Source organism: Sinocyclocheilus rhinocerous, unplaced genomic scaffold (genome assembly GCF_001515625.1).
Source record: "Sinocyclocheilus rhinocerous isolate Xijiao unplaced genomic scaffold, SAMN03320098_v1.1 scaffold241, whole genome shotgun sequence".
In the NCBI taxonomy this organism is placed as follows: Eukaryota; Metazoa; Chordata; class Actinopteri; order Cypriniformes; family Cyprinidae; genus Sinocyclocheilus; species Sinocyclocheilus rhinocerous.
Window position 1 is genome coordinate 2,154,741 of NW_015659312.1, and position 12,820 is coordinate 2,167,560.

Consider the following 12,820-nt stretch of genomic DNA (forward strand, 5'->3'; position numbering starts at 1 on the left):
TTTTTTTTTTTTTTTTTTGCTGTATACTATTTGAACTGAGGTTCTTCAGCACACTGGATGGAGCACCCAGCACCCTCCTTCATATTAGAGGTTATTAAGAGCTAGTCATAATGAGCGTCATTCACCCCCTCTGTTGCTCTGCATCATGTGGGCACATCAATGGCTCACCAGTGCCTGGCTACAAATCAGCCAGACAAGAAGAACAGGGAGCTGAATGGGTGGCTGTGCTCTGGCAAATATGGGATTAGAGAAGATTCAGGATATGACACAAAAGGGAAGGATGAGTGTCAGATGCAGTGGAAAAAAAGCAATGGACGGATTTAAAACTTCATCTGATGCTTGTGCAGCAGGCCATGATATCATGTCATGAATGAATAGCTGAGGTTTTGTCATAACTCAGCATGGTGTCAATCCCAGAAATATGGCCGCCTTCATGTTCCTTCTTCAAGTCTTAGGCCTGTGTTGTATTTTTATAAGTTAAAGTTAAAGTATTCGTAGAACACATTATGAAAAAGTTTTGGCCTCGACTTTATAAGCACTCCAGATGCACTATGGCAGAATGTTCTTGAGAGAGTGGTTTTGACTGGTACGATGCAATAGCCTGAAGTGTTCTTCAGCCAAGGAAATCCTGGAAGCTGTACAGCTCTTCTGATAAGATGTTTCCTGGAACAGAATGTTCTGCTCGCTGGAATAAAGGAGGAGCCTTGGTTCTGTTCATTACAAATAATGAAATCAGTGTCTTCAGGTAATATATCTGTTTGTTTTTTTAATGATGAAATGATGATATGTTTCTTAGGGAGTTGACCTGATTAATGCCTGCCTTTCACTATCCATTTTTCATGTGGGCCTGTACAGCTTGTACAGTATTAAATGTTCACTTAAACATGTAAGCATTTCAATTATGTAAATAACATTAAGATAAATCAATACAAAGGCTCATTACATATTTAAAAATCCCATTTCTTTTACGTAAGGCTTAATGGCACGACCTCTTCTGTGTCCCTGAATTTTCCTGTCTATTCCCAACAATTGCCTAAAGAATTCTCACAAGGATACGAGGAAGGGTGTTGTACTTCCTCTTGTTCCTCTTATTGTACACAACCTAAGCAGATAAAAGTCAAGCTATCCTCATTTGTACTGAGGCAAAAGACCATTTTGTAAACCATGTGAACCAAAACCTGAAGGTCAGATTTTATTTATTTATTTTTATTTCTCCTAAAAGTCAAGCCTGCTTTGTCTAAGTTTTAGTTAATAGACTTCAGACCTATTCTTGATACATTTCTTTCCATCATACCATCTCTCATAATTCCTTACCAGTGTCAAACGGCTAAGTACGAATAGTTCTTTCCATTTCCTTTACCATGCTACTGAATGTATAAAGATTTTAATCTGTCTTTTACTTTTGGGAGAGAGTTCTGATTGCTGTTGGGAGTGTAATGATCCCATGTAATTAGTCTCACAATAAATTGCAATAACACGCTGCACAGCTGGGAGATGTAGCTTTGTTGCACTGGAATAATCTCCTTCCCTGGAAATGAAATACTTATTTAGACCTAAGAGTGACTGCTGTTTTAACATTTGCTGAGAAATATTACCATCATGTGAAACTGAAATGTATTAAGTTACTGACCACCACAACAAACATCATGTTAAATCCAAATGATTGATTCGCATTCAAATGGCATACAAATTTTACTGAAATAATAGAATCTTACTAATAGTGTCTCAATGGTTAGGATAATAATAGATATCCTAACCACTGGTCCATTGTTATGCAGTGCTGCATTTTTTTTATTTGTATTTCGGGAAAACAGACCAAGCCCAAGGTTATTTCCAAGAAAAATGCCATTTGCATTGGTTGCTAGCCCAGCAAATTTTATTTATACCGCTGTGCACACCTGCTTGTGTCACAGCTTGTGTGTGTGTGTTACACACACACACACATTTATTGTGTTTTGAATTTCATACAACTGGTCATTGCACAGTTTTAATAGTGTATTAATTCTAAATAAAATTCTTAGTGCAGGATTATAGTTATTTCAGTCAGGTGAACCTGAAGGACACCTGTCATATCCCAGCTGCAAACAAGAGAGTTCAAACCCTCATCAGTAATGGAATTATAGATGGCATAAAATCATCAGGACAATACAGCTTATTATTCCTCTTCATTAGCCTTTTCTCCATGAAAGGGGCATTTTAACCAAATTAGCATAATGTTATTGAAATGGATCTTTTTATTTTATACGGCGATTTAAATTCACATTATCCATTTGAACTTCAGAGGATGAGCAGCAAATTAAAATTGGATCAGTATATGAAGGGAATTGATAGTTATCAAATCAAAGAGCTGTAAATAATTGTACTTTGTTATGTGGTTTTAAGTATCTCCACTTATCACATTTGAGAGGAGATCTTAATACCAAAGCTGTTTAGATCATTTTTCTTGCTGTTGTTGAATTATTCAGGCATGTTTTACTATCACCAGAACTTCGAATGTAAACAGTCTCAACATTTCCACGGAAGTGAGGGGTGGTATGAGAGTCAGAGCCACAGTCTGACTAACCCAACAAGCCCTGGCAAAGAGAAAGGATTAAAAAGATTTAGACTTGTTCTGACAGCTAAATGCAAATGTAACTTACTACTAAATATAATAAATATAAATGGTACTAAATTAAAGTGCATGATGGCCAAAGAACATTTATACCAAACATTTTATCTGAAAGAAATAGTTCACCCACCTAAAATGAACATTTCCTGAAAATGTACTCGCCCTTAGACCATCCAAGATGTAGACGAGTTTGTTTCTTCATTGGAATAGATTTGGAAAAATTTAAACCGTCATAGTAAACCACAAACCATAAGTCAATAAACCATAATAACGCTTCACAATCTAGAGAAAAGAGAAGTTAATCCCCTTTTGTCCTCTCATATCAAACCAACATATTTGTTTAAATCTGTTTAGGACTGTTTTTGCTTGTAAACGTTTGTTGATCTGTGAATATTTCTGTCCTGATTCAGGCTAAATGATGTTTTCAATAGTGAAAGCAATATTATGTATAGAGGACTCATATTTTAGCTGGAAACAACGGTTTTAAGTTTAATAGTGGATTTGTATATTACAAACTCAAATTTTTTTTGTTTCACTGGAGTCATGTGGATTAATTGTGGATTATTGGGATGTTTTTATCAGCTGTTTGGACTTTCATTCTGACGGTACCCATTCACTTCAGAGGAACCATTGTTGAGCAAGTGATGCAATGCTAAATTTCTCCAAATCTGTTCCAATGAAGAAACAAACTCATCATCTTGGGTGGCCTGAGGGTGAGTACATTTTCAGCAAATTTTCATTTTTGGGTGAACGATTCCTTGAAGTAATGTCAGCTCAGTCTGAAGGGGTAATCAGTTGTACAATATCATTTCACATCCTGTTCCTGCCGTGCTCAGAAAACCTCTCCCTATTGAACAGGAAGGGCAGTTTGTTTACATGTTGTCTAAGTATTTCCGTCATAGTCCATAAAATCTTTGCACACAAGACAGCAGTGTGTCCCAATGCTGTGTTTGATATACTGTAAAGCAAAGGACAGCTTTATGTGGCAAAAAGGATTTGGGGATGAATGTCAATCATTGGTAGCTGCAAATACTCTTTTAAAATAGCTATTTTTTAGTTGAGTTTCTTTGTGTGACCTGTGGGGGATCTCTTAAAGGCATTTTTGTGCCGTTGAGTTACACGTAAAGTAATAACTGATTAAGATCACAGCTTAATTATTTGTCTAAACCAGCAACATTATTTGATTAACATTGGCTTAAATTAAAGGGGTCATATGATGCTGCTAAAAAGAACATTATTTTGTGTATTTGGTGTAATGAAATGTGTTTATGCGGTTTAAAGTTAAAAAAACACATTATTTTCCACATACTGTACATTATTGTTTCTCCTCTATGCCCCGCCTTTTTGAAACGCCTCGATTTTTACAAAGCTCATCGGTCTAAAAAGCGAGGTGTGCTCTGATTGGCCAACTATCCCGTGCGTTGTGATTGGCCGAATACCTCAAGCATGAGACGGAAATGTTACGCCCCTCACATACCGTGTCCGGCAGAAAGGAAAAAATGAAATCGCATCATATGACCCCTTTAAGCTTAAATCTGAGTGCAATCAGCCGGTATCTTAAATTAGATGAGAAATTAGTTTAAATTGAGACTTAAATCTAATTAAGACTTGTTTCAAACACTTCAAAAAGCAGCAGTTATATTTCCAGAGCAGTCAACTTCTCCAGCAGATCTGTACAAATCCTCTCTTCTTTGGCCTTCTTTAGGCAACATTATCTCACAGATACCAACGGGGGGATCTCAAGTCTGGTATCATGAAACAAAACACACATCAGAAACTCAGAGACCACATTTTCTCTCTTGCTATGGCCCCTTTTCTCCCTATTGAACAGATTTATATTAAATCCCTAGGGGCACAACAAAAACAACACAAAAGGCAAATATATGCTTTATGAACATAAAAATCAGAAAAGAGATTATAAAAATGATTAGTTTCAGCTTACTCAAAACTTAATGGTCAGTCTTCAGTTTTCTCATACTAACTCTCCTAGTACAATGCTGTGTATGACTTTATTATGTGGCATCATTGGGAAACAAATGAACATCAGGGAAAACAAAATATACTTATATATACTTGTGTATATAAAGAAATCCTTTCCTCTGAACATTTTAAACTCTTTCTTATTACTTAAGTAATTTCATTAATATTCATAAATGAATGTTTACTTTTTCCCTTAGGGGTGTTTTTCATCATGAAATGTTTGGATGTGCATGAAATAAATATGATGGAATCAGGAGTCAGCTCCGGACAGAAAAAGCTCAATCACTAACAACAGACTGGAAATATATATATATATATATATATATATATACCAATTCCATCAATCAAACCAAACAGAAGAGTTGATCTGAATTGAACGCTGAATGAAAATATCTTCTCTGCATGCATGAATAACATTTGAGTCTTACTTACTGTCAGTAGTAAGTTCAGTAGCAAAAAAATATAGGCTGCAGGTTTATACAGTACTTGATGAGACAACTGAAGCTAAACAACAAAATGTCATATTGATTATATCACAATCCAATGCTGAAGAACAAAACAGTACTTAAGTAAAAATACTCAGACTCTATTGAAATAATGTGTCATGGTAATACATACTTTGCCAGTCCTCAAAAGAAAATACTATGATCATTAGAAGGTGATATGGAAAGGCTTTCATAAAACGTTCCCTTGGATGTGAATACAGCAAAGTGAGGTTAAGATCAAATCCTTATTACAAAAACACCAGGATTATCATTGCAAACAAGATGAAGTTGTCCAATTTATAAAAGTGCTGCTGACAGAAAACTCTCTTGAGAAACTGATTAAAATTGCAACACTGCCCCTGTGCTTGAGGTGATTACAAACAAAGCCACGATGAGGCTGTTTGGCCACTAGAGAACCTCCCTCTTTGATCCATCAGTTACAATTGTAATCATTCTCCGTGTCTTCTGTGCAATTTAAACGATTCTCCAGTTCCTGAATAACGGCTTCCCTTCCCATTTGATCGTTTCTCCTATTTTCCATGATCAAATCCTCTAAACTTTGAAAGTCCAAAACGTGACTTTTCTTCTCCGACAGCTGCAGTTTCATCTTGTACGGTTGCTTCCCGATTCGTATCTCGCCTCCAATTTTAAATTCGCGTTTGCCAAACCTGCACCAGGCAGCGAAGCATTCAGAGTTCTTCCAGCAAATGTCTCGCTCTTTCATCCCCACTTGCTCCATGGCATTCTGCACCACAACATCAGGGCTCAGCGCGCGAAACTTATACAGGTCGTTCACAATTCTGCCCCTTTTACCTTGACTGGCATCGAAAAGAAAGTCGCATTTAATCTCGTTTCTATGCAAATGAACCACCTGTTGGTCATCAACACAAACGGCCCAGTGCGGGTACTGACCGATAGCCACAAACTCCACCAGGTCACCGGGTTTGCATTTATTCGCTAAGTTCTCCCACGACAGGGTTCCCACTTCACCGAACCTGCTATTCCTGTCGTATATGCACTCGTCGCGATAATATACCGCGCATTCTAATTCATTTCGGCAGTCGTAATGTTTAACACCTTCCGTTTCGGTCTCATCGATGTTGTCCTCCTGCTCGTTGTCATCAGCAGAGAAAATATAAGACACGCCGATCCGTGGAGTGTCGTCCTCTAGGTCGAACCCATTAGGGTCAGTCGTGGGTAATTCATTGTAATTTAAATGGGTAAATTTCTCCACTTGATTCCCCATAACAGTGTCCGAAACTCGTGTTAACAGTTTCGCGTCCCACCTGTATAGGTCGCGGAGGGGAGATTTCAAAAGCGCAACACGTAATCCGGCTCTGGAGCCCAGTTCAGGTCTAAGTCCATGTCTTCTTTTTATCGGCGAATTGCTGTTTGGAATAATTGCGTGATGTGCGTTTTGGCATATCATACAGCTATCCGACCTGTTTGCCAGCCATAAGATATTATGCCATCAGAGTTTCAGTCTGCGTTCTGAACAGGTGCGTCTCACCTGCTCACTCACTTCCTGGTGTGAGTCGCAGACAGGGGAAGCCCATCAGACACAGCGGTGAACGGGGAGTCCTGCGGTTAAAGTCTCCAGTAAAGAATTGCACTTTTGATGAGTTACTTCCTCTCTTACCAAGTAATGGATGGCGTCCACGGCTCTTTGAAGTTCTGGTAGTCGCAGAGGCAGCAACAGCGCTCTGTGTGAAATAGTAGTGCGCACAGTAATGTTTACTCAAGGCAACGGTCAGTTAAAGAGACAGTACACATTTAGACTGGAAGCAGAATTATGTTGGTTCTTCAGCTCATTGAGCTAAATTCATACAGAGTCTACAGTTTAAAGGGGTCATGAACTGAGAAATAACATTCCCTTTATCTTTTGACATATTTTACTATAAAAAACATCCTGTACGTTTCAGAACGCAAAACTTTCTTGTTAGTCTAAAAACAGCTTATATTGAAGTCAATCTGCCAAAACGACAGGTTGTGGAATGTGCCACTTTATGACATAATAGTGTGGCTATAAGCACTGCCTCCGCAGAAGATCAATGCCTGCTTCTACATCACAGCCTGTTTAGCCCCGCCCACCGATTCGTGCATGTAGTGTAAATAATGAGAGCAGCAAACGCAGGTCTACGCAGAAACCAAACAATAAAGATGGCCCCGAAGACAAGATGCTGTGCAGTGCCAAATTGTGGAAAAACTAAGTATTTGCACTGCCTTCCTTCTGATCCCAACATTAGGAAAGAGTGATCAGTGGATGAACTTTATTTTTAATGACAATGCTGTGCCAAAAATATTGGATCTGACAGTAATGTCGCAAAACACAAGTGTAAGTAACTGTTTTTATTACGTGGTCACTATTGCTTTGTCTGTTATTACAGATAATTTGATATGTAAGTTACTGAGTATTTATGCGTTTTCACATAGATCCTTCATACATCTATGAAGGATGTAGGCTGTCAAACATACAAAACTGTTAGCCAGTCATAGCAGTGGACGTTTACTTCAGAGTCTACAAGCCGTCACACCTTTTCAAACGATGATGAGGGGGGACTCAGAGGACAGTACAAAATAATAATTAAAAAGGCAGATCATGGTCCCTTTAAAGATTACCTTTCTGACCAGATGCTAATATTTTATAGTATATGTATGCCTGCATAAATTCAAGAGTGGGTGCCAGTCAACCAGATTGTATGACTTAGAGTCTCATGTGACATACCTGAACTTTGAACTCAAACATGCTGACATTTTCAGGCATCATAATGATGCAGTACTACAGAGTACAGATATGCTACAAATCAGTTCTTTAAAATCTTTTTAATTATTATACACAGGATGCGTGTAGTATTCAATTGTACAATTAAGGCTTGGAAGGCCTCCAAATAAAAAAGCACAGCTTTTTTGATTCAACCACATTATGATTCAACCACACCTGGAAACATTAGTGAAACTTCTGCAATTAATATTGTAGTAATGTTTAAAATAAAGCTACACAGAAGCTCACACAGAAGTCGCATTCAAACCAAGCAGCTTTTTGTTGGTCAGTGTGACTAATTTGTGTTCAAGTGAAATTCCAGGTCGAGCAGATTCCTATTGAAATTACTCTATTTCATCTGGGGGGGGGAAATCACTGAACAATGGTAAATGTGTCACCTTTGGTAACCACAAGAATTAGTTCATGAAGAGGTACTGTAATTACAGCAACACCTTTTCGATTGCATTAGAAAGTCATTATTTATCACATTATTATAGACATTAAACCTATATTTAAAAACAATTAAATAAAAATAAATCAATTAAATATATATTGCAAACATTATTAAATAAAAAAATCGTAAATCAGCCAAATTACTTTATTCATCTACCCTGAATAAAGTCCAATACTGTGTCCTTCACATTAAATACAGTGGCAGCATCTTCAGAGGCATCTCCCTGGAGGTACTTCAGCTTGTGGTATCCAGTCTGGGGCACGTGGGTCGGTAAACCACTGCAATGTTTAGTCTTGTGCTGTGGATTGCCAAACAGCTAGCCTCTGGCTGTCAGTCCATCACCCCCAGTGCATGGGCTTCTCATACCCAGAAGCATGCCTCAGCTCTTAATTACCTAACGTAACAGCTGGCCAGTGAGTCTGATTGCATTAGTCATTATTTATCACATTATTATAGACATTAAACCTATCTTTAAAAACAATTAAATAAAAATAAATCAATTAAATATATATTGCAAACATTATTAAATAAAAAATCGTAAATCAGCCAAATTACTTTATTCATCTACCCTGAATAAAATCCAATACTGTGTCCTTCACATTAAATACAGTGGCAGCATCTTCAGAGGCATCTCCCTGGAGGTACTTCAGCTTGTGGTATCCAGTCTGGGGCACGTGGGTCGGTAAACCACTGCAATGTTTAGTCTTGTGCTGTGGATTGCCAAACAGCTAGCCTCTGGCTGTCAGTCCATCACCCCCAGTGCATGGGCTTCTCATACCCAGAAGCATGCCTCAGCTCTTAATTACCTAACGTAACAGCTGGCCAGTGAGTCTGCCGTGTATTTGCTTACTCCAGTGTGGGGATGTCTGACTGTCGCCATGAGGCATATCACCAGTTACACCAGTTGCAAACTGAGCGTCCATCTCCCATCACCACATCAAAACAAATCCTACAGCCTCCTGAGAGTACCTTCAGACCAGACACACCTGCTCCCCCATTAAGTATTAATATTAAATCTCATTAGCATAATGTGCTTAAAGTTTAAATGATGTGCAATCTTGTCAAGTCACCTTTATTTATATGGTGCTTTATACAATACAGATTGTTTCAAATCAGCTTTACAGTATTAAACAGGAAAATTACAGAATCAATTATGCAAACTTCTTCAAATATGAAACAAATCCAAATTCTCTAACAAGACGATATAGTGTCATTATTCACCTCCAGTCAGTTCGGTGTTGGTTCTTAAAAATAAAGGTTCCATAAAAAATTTTTTTACAGCAATGACATTGAAGAACCATTCTGGTTTCTCCGTAGAACCTTTCAGTGAGCAGTTCTTAAAAGTACCATTTTTTAAAGTGTAAAGAACATTTTAATAATAACATTTTAATAATCTAAAGAACCTTTTTGCACTAATAAAGGTTCTTTATTGGCATCTGGTTCCATCAAGAAGCTTTAACATCCATGGAACCTTTGAGTTGTACAAAAGGTTCTTTAGATTTAAAAAAAAAAAAAAAAACTTTATTTTTAAAAGTGTAAAGAACCTTTTGTGCGATAGAAGGGTTCTATGGATGTTAAAGTTTCTTCATGAAACCATCAATGCCAATAAAGAACCACTATGTGCCAAAAACTTTATGATTATCAATTTATGATTCAGCGATCATTCCTCAGAGTGACATTTTCACTGAAACCTCATATGTTATAAAGATCCACACACCCCGCATATCTATCCTGGTGAGTAAACAAAGGAATTTCAACTACCTGACATTTCGGTATTGACCTGACACAACCACAGGAATTCCTCTGAGTGTTTTGACTCTACAAAAATACTTTTTTTTTTTTAAGTTTCTCTCACCCCGAGAGCCTGTACTCTGGCCATTTTGAATGCCAAGGCACCTTGTGTCAGTATGCCTGTGACACTGTATGAAGCTGTCTGCCACCGTTGAAGATACAAAGATAAACAGTGTTGCCTTCACACTGACTCGCTCAGTGAAAGAACTCATTATTTAGTTTCCTCAACTGTTAAAAAAAAAGACGTCTGGAACACAACACCACCAAGAGTAAACAAAATAGGGTGAAAGTGCCACTCTGGTGGGAATGCATTGATGTTTTTGTTTCCAGTGGCTATGCACTTACATCAGAAGAATTTTAAGCAGCTAATAGTAAGCCCCTTAAGACCCCTCTTTCTCTCTCTAGGTTTCCAAAGGCAACTGCCTTCCATCAAAGGTGTATTATTGCTGAAGGTGCACGGTGTGTGTCTGTTTGTGTCACGATGAAGCGTACCAGAAGCCTGGACTGACTGCAGAGAGAGAAATGAAAAGAAGGCCGAGAAGATCGTCAGGTGACAAAAAAGTGAGGTGAAAATGACAAAGGTATGTTAATGGTATTGAATGCAACTCTGTTATCTGTAAATTCTTCCGTTTTCCCACAGTTACTTTGATATTTGTTTTTCTTTAATGGATAAATAGCTGTGTTGTCCTATAGTACAATGTGAGTTTGCTGCAAAAATCATGAAACCACTTTTAGGTAGTTTAGTGATCAATAATATTGAGTGCAGTGAAACATTTATTTTTCTATTCATAATACCCAGCATGAGTAATGAGTATAAGGACTTATTTTATTCCAGTAAATTCAAGTATCGTTTGAACTGCACTGACCTCTAGAGGAGCATGACATTTTAACCAAAATATAGCACTCATCTCACAAATATGCCAGCAGGCCTAAAGTAGTGTTCTGTGGACTAGGGGTTTTCAAACTTGGGTCCGCAAGTGGGGGGGGGACTATATAAGTTATATTGTAGAAACTATATAAGTTTCTACAATATATACTAAATATATTGTAGAAACGTAATTTTCTGTAAAGTTGCTTTGCCACGATTTGTATCGTGAAAAGCGCTATACAAATAAACTTGAATTTAATTATTTATTTAGTTAGTTTTAAAATGTATTTTTTCAGGGCTGTCAGCGTTAATTATTTTTATGTTTACATTCACTAAATTTAACAATAATATTTCATTCTGGTCAGAATTCAATTGAATTCAACATTAATTGTATTTTTTTCTTTCTTTTTTCCCATAATTTGTTCGTTTTATAATTATTTTCCATATAATTTATTTGTATTAGTATAATGACAATGTGAAAAGCAATTATTTCATTTTGGGAACAATTATTTGATTTAGTTATCTTTTTATAAACTTTTTATAAACATTAGTCGCGGCACCCTTTGGAAATGTTAACAAATTTGTGGCACCCTACAAAATAAATTTTGTCACAATATTTGACTTTCTAACTTCGATATGATACTTTGAAAAGTATAGATATTCGGTACAGCAGGGAAGAACTGCAGAATACACTGTCATACAGATATTTTTAATATTATTAAAAAAAAATGTGTCTATCAATGGTGTCAATCAGTAGGCTAATTTCTAATGAAAAGACCAATTTATATGACAGATTTTAATGTAGGCTTTTATTCATATGTAAACATTGTGAGATAGCTAGTTATAATGGTAATTAAACAAAGTTTTGCTCACTCATATCCAAATAATGTTTAATCCTAGAAAGCTATTACTATCAGAGGACACGGGAGCATAACGGTTAACAGATCAATGAATGAGAGGGCTGCGTTACCAGAGTTGCCCATTTACCACACCTTGTTACAGCACAGTAGGGCTATTGCAAACAGAAACAATACTGTACTACATAGATGTTTCCTGTCAGCTTGATTTTTGAGTGGACTTTGCTGTTCCGATGAGCATGAACGGTATATGAGTGGAGCAGTCACATGGGCCGTGACCGACTGAGCAGAGCACACACACGCGTAGAGCGGGATAATACGCAGAGCGTCACACCACGTGAAAGTGAATCCTGAGCGGTGGACTAATTTTCGGCAGCATTTCAGTGCATCTCTAATTATTGGCGACATCAGAAATGGATATTATATAATAGCTGCTTTTATGAACATTTTAGCAATTTAAACATATTTAAAATAAGGATTTTTTTACACGGCACCCCTGCTCTCCGGCACCCCGGTTGGGAAGCACTGCTGTAGACAATATCATGTTGTGAGTTTTCTTAGATGTGCTCTTTCTTGCATTTGTAAACACTGTAAAATACCAATACCAGACTGTTGAGTACATTACAGCTGGTTTGTTTGCTCTGAATTTCAAAGAAGAAATTTTTGTATTTGCTGTTCGGTGATGGTGATTAGAACTTTTGCCACTTTTGAAAGTAGAACATTCTCTCCAGGCCATATCAGTAAAAAAAACTGCGGTCAAGCCAGCCGCCAAGTCGAAAAGCACGGTCAATCTAGCCGCCACCTTATTTCGAGGGTCGCGCATAAACTGCCTATTACGGTAAAACTGTCAGAGAACTGATCTGAATGCAGTGCTCCTCTTCCAGCGAACGCGATTTTTTCCCAACACACAGTCCGTAACTGTCTGATGTTGAATACCAAAATAAAAGCCCTCCAATACTCATATTACAAAATAAGAGCAAGAATATACGCTTGCTGCATCTCTACATTCAAAAAGC

General features: G+C 37.4%; 2 protein-coding genes across 2 annotated transcripts in view; one reads left to right on the forward strand and one right to left on the reverse strand.

Annotated features, from left to right (window-relative positions):
• Positions 1-4,426: 4,426 nt before the first annotated feature.
• On the reverse strand, positions 4,427-6,813 carry LOC107723393 (protein FAM84B-like). The gene has a single exon (XM_016531974.1). The coding sequence runs from the start codon at positions 6,500-6,502 to the stop codon at positions 5,507-5,509; it is 996 nt and encodes a 331-aa protein (XP_016387460.1). The 5' UTR covers positions 6,503-6,813; the 3' UTR covers positions 4,427-5,506.
• A 2,381-nt stretch (positions 6,814-9,194) lies between these two features.
• The window catches only part of LOC107723565 (kelch-like protein 38), a 17,076-nt gene continuing 13,450 nt past the window's right edge, over positions 9,195-12,820 (forward strand). Inside the window, exon 1 of the mRNA XM_016532259.1 lies at positions 9,195-9,205. The gene's annotated coding sequence lies outside the window, so the exon portion shown is untranslated. The remainder of the gene's footprint in view (positions 9,206-12,820) is intronic.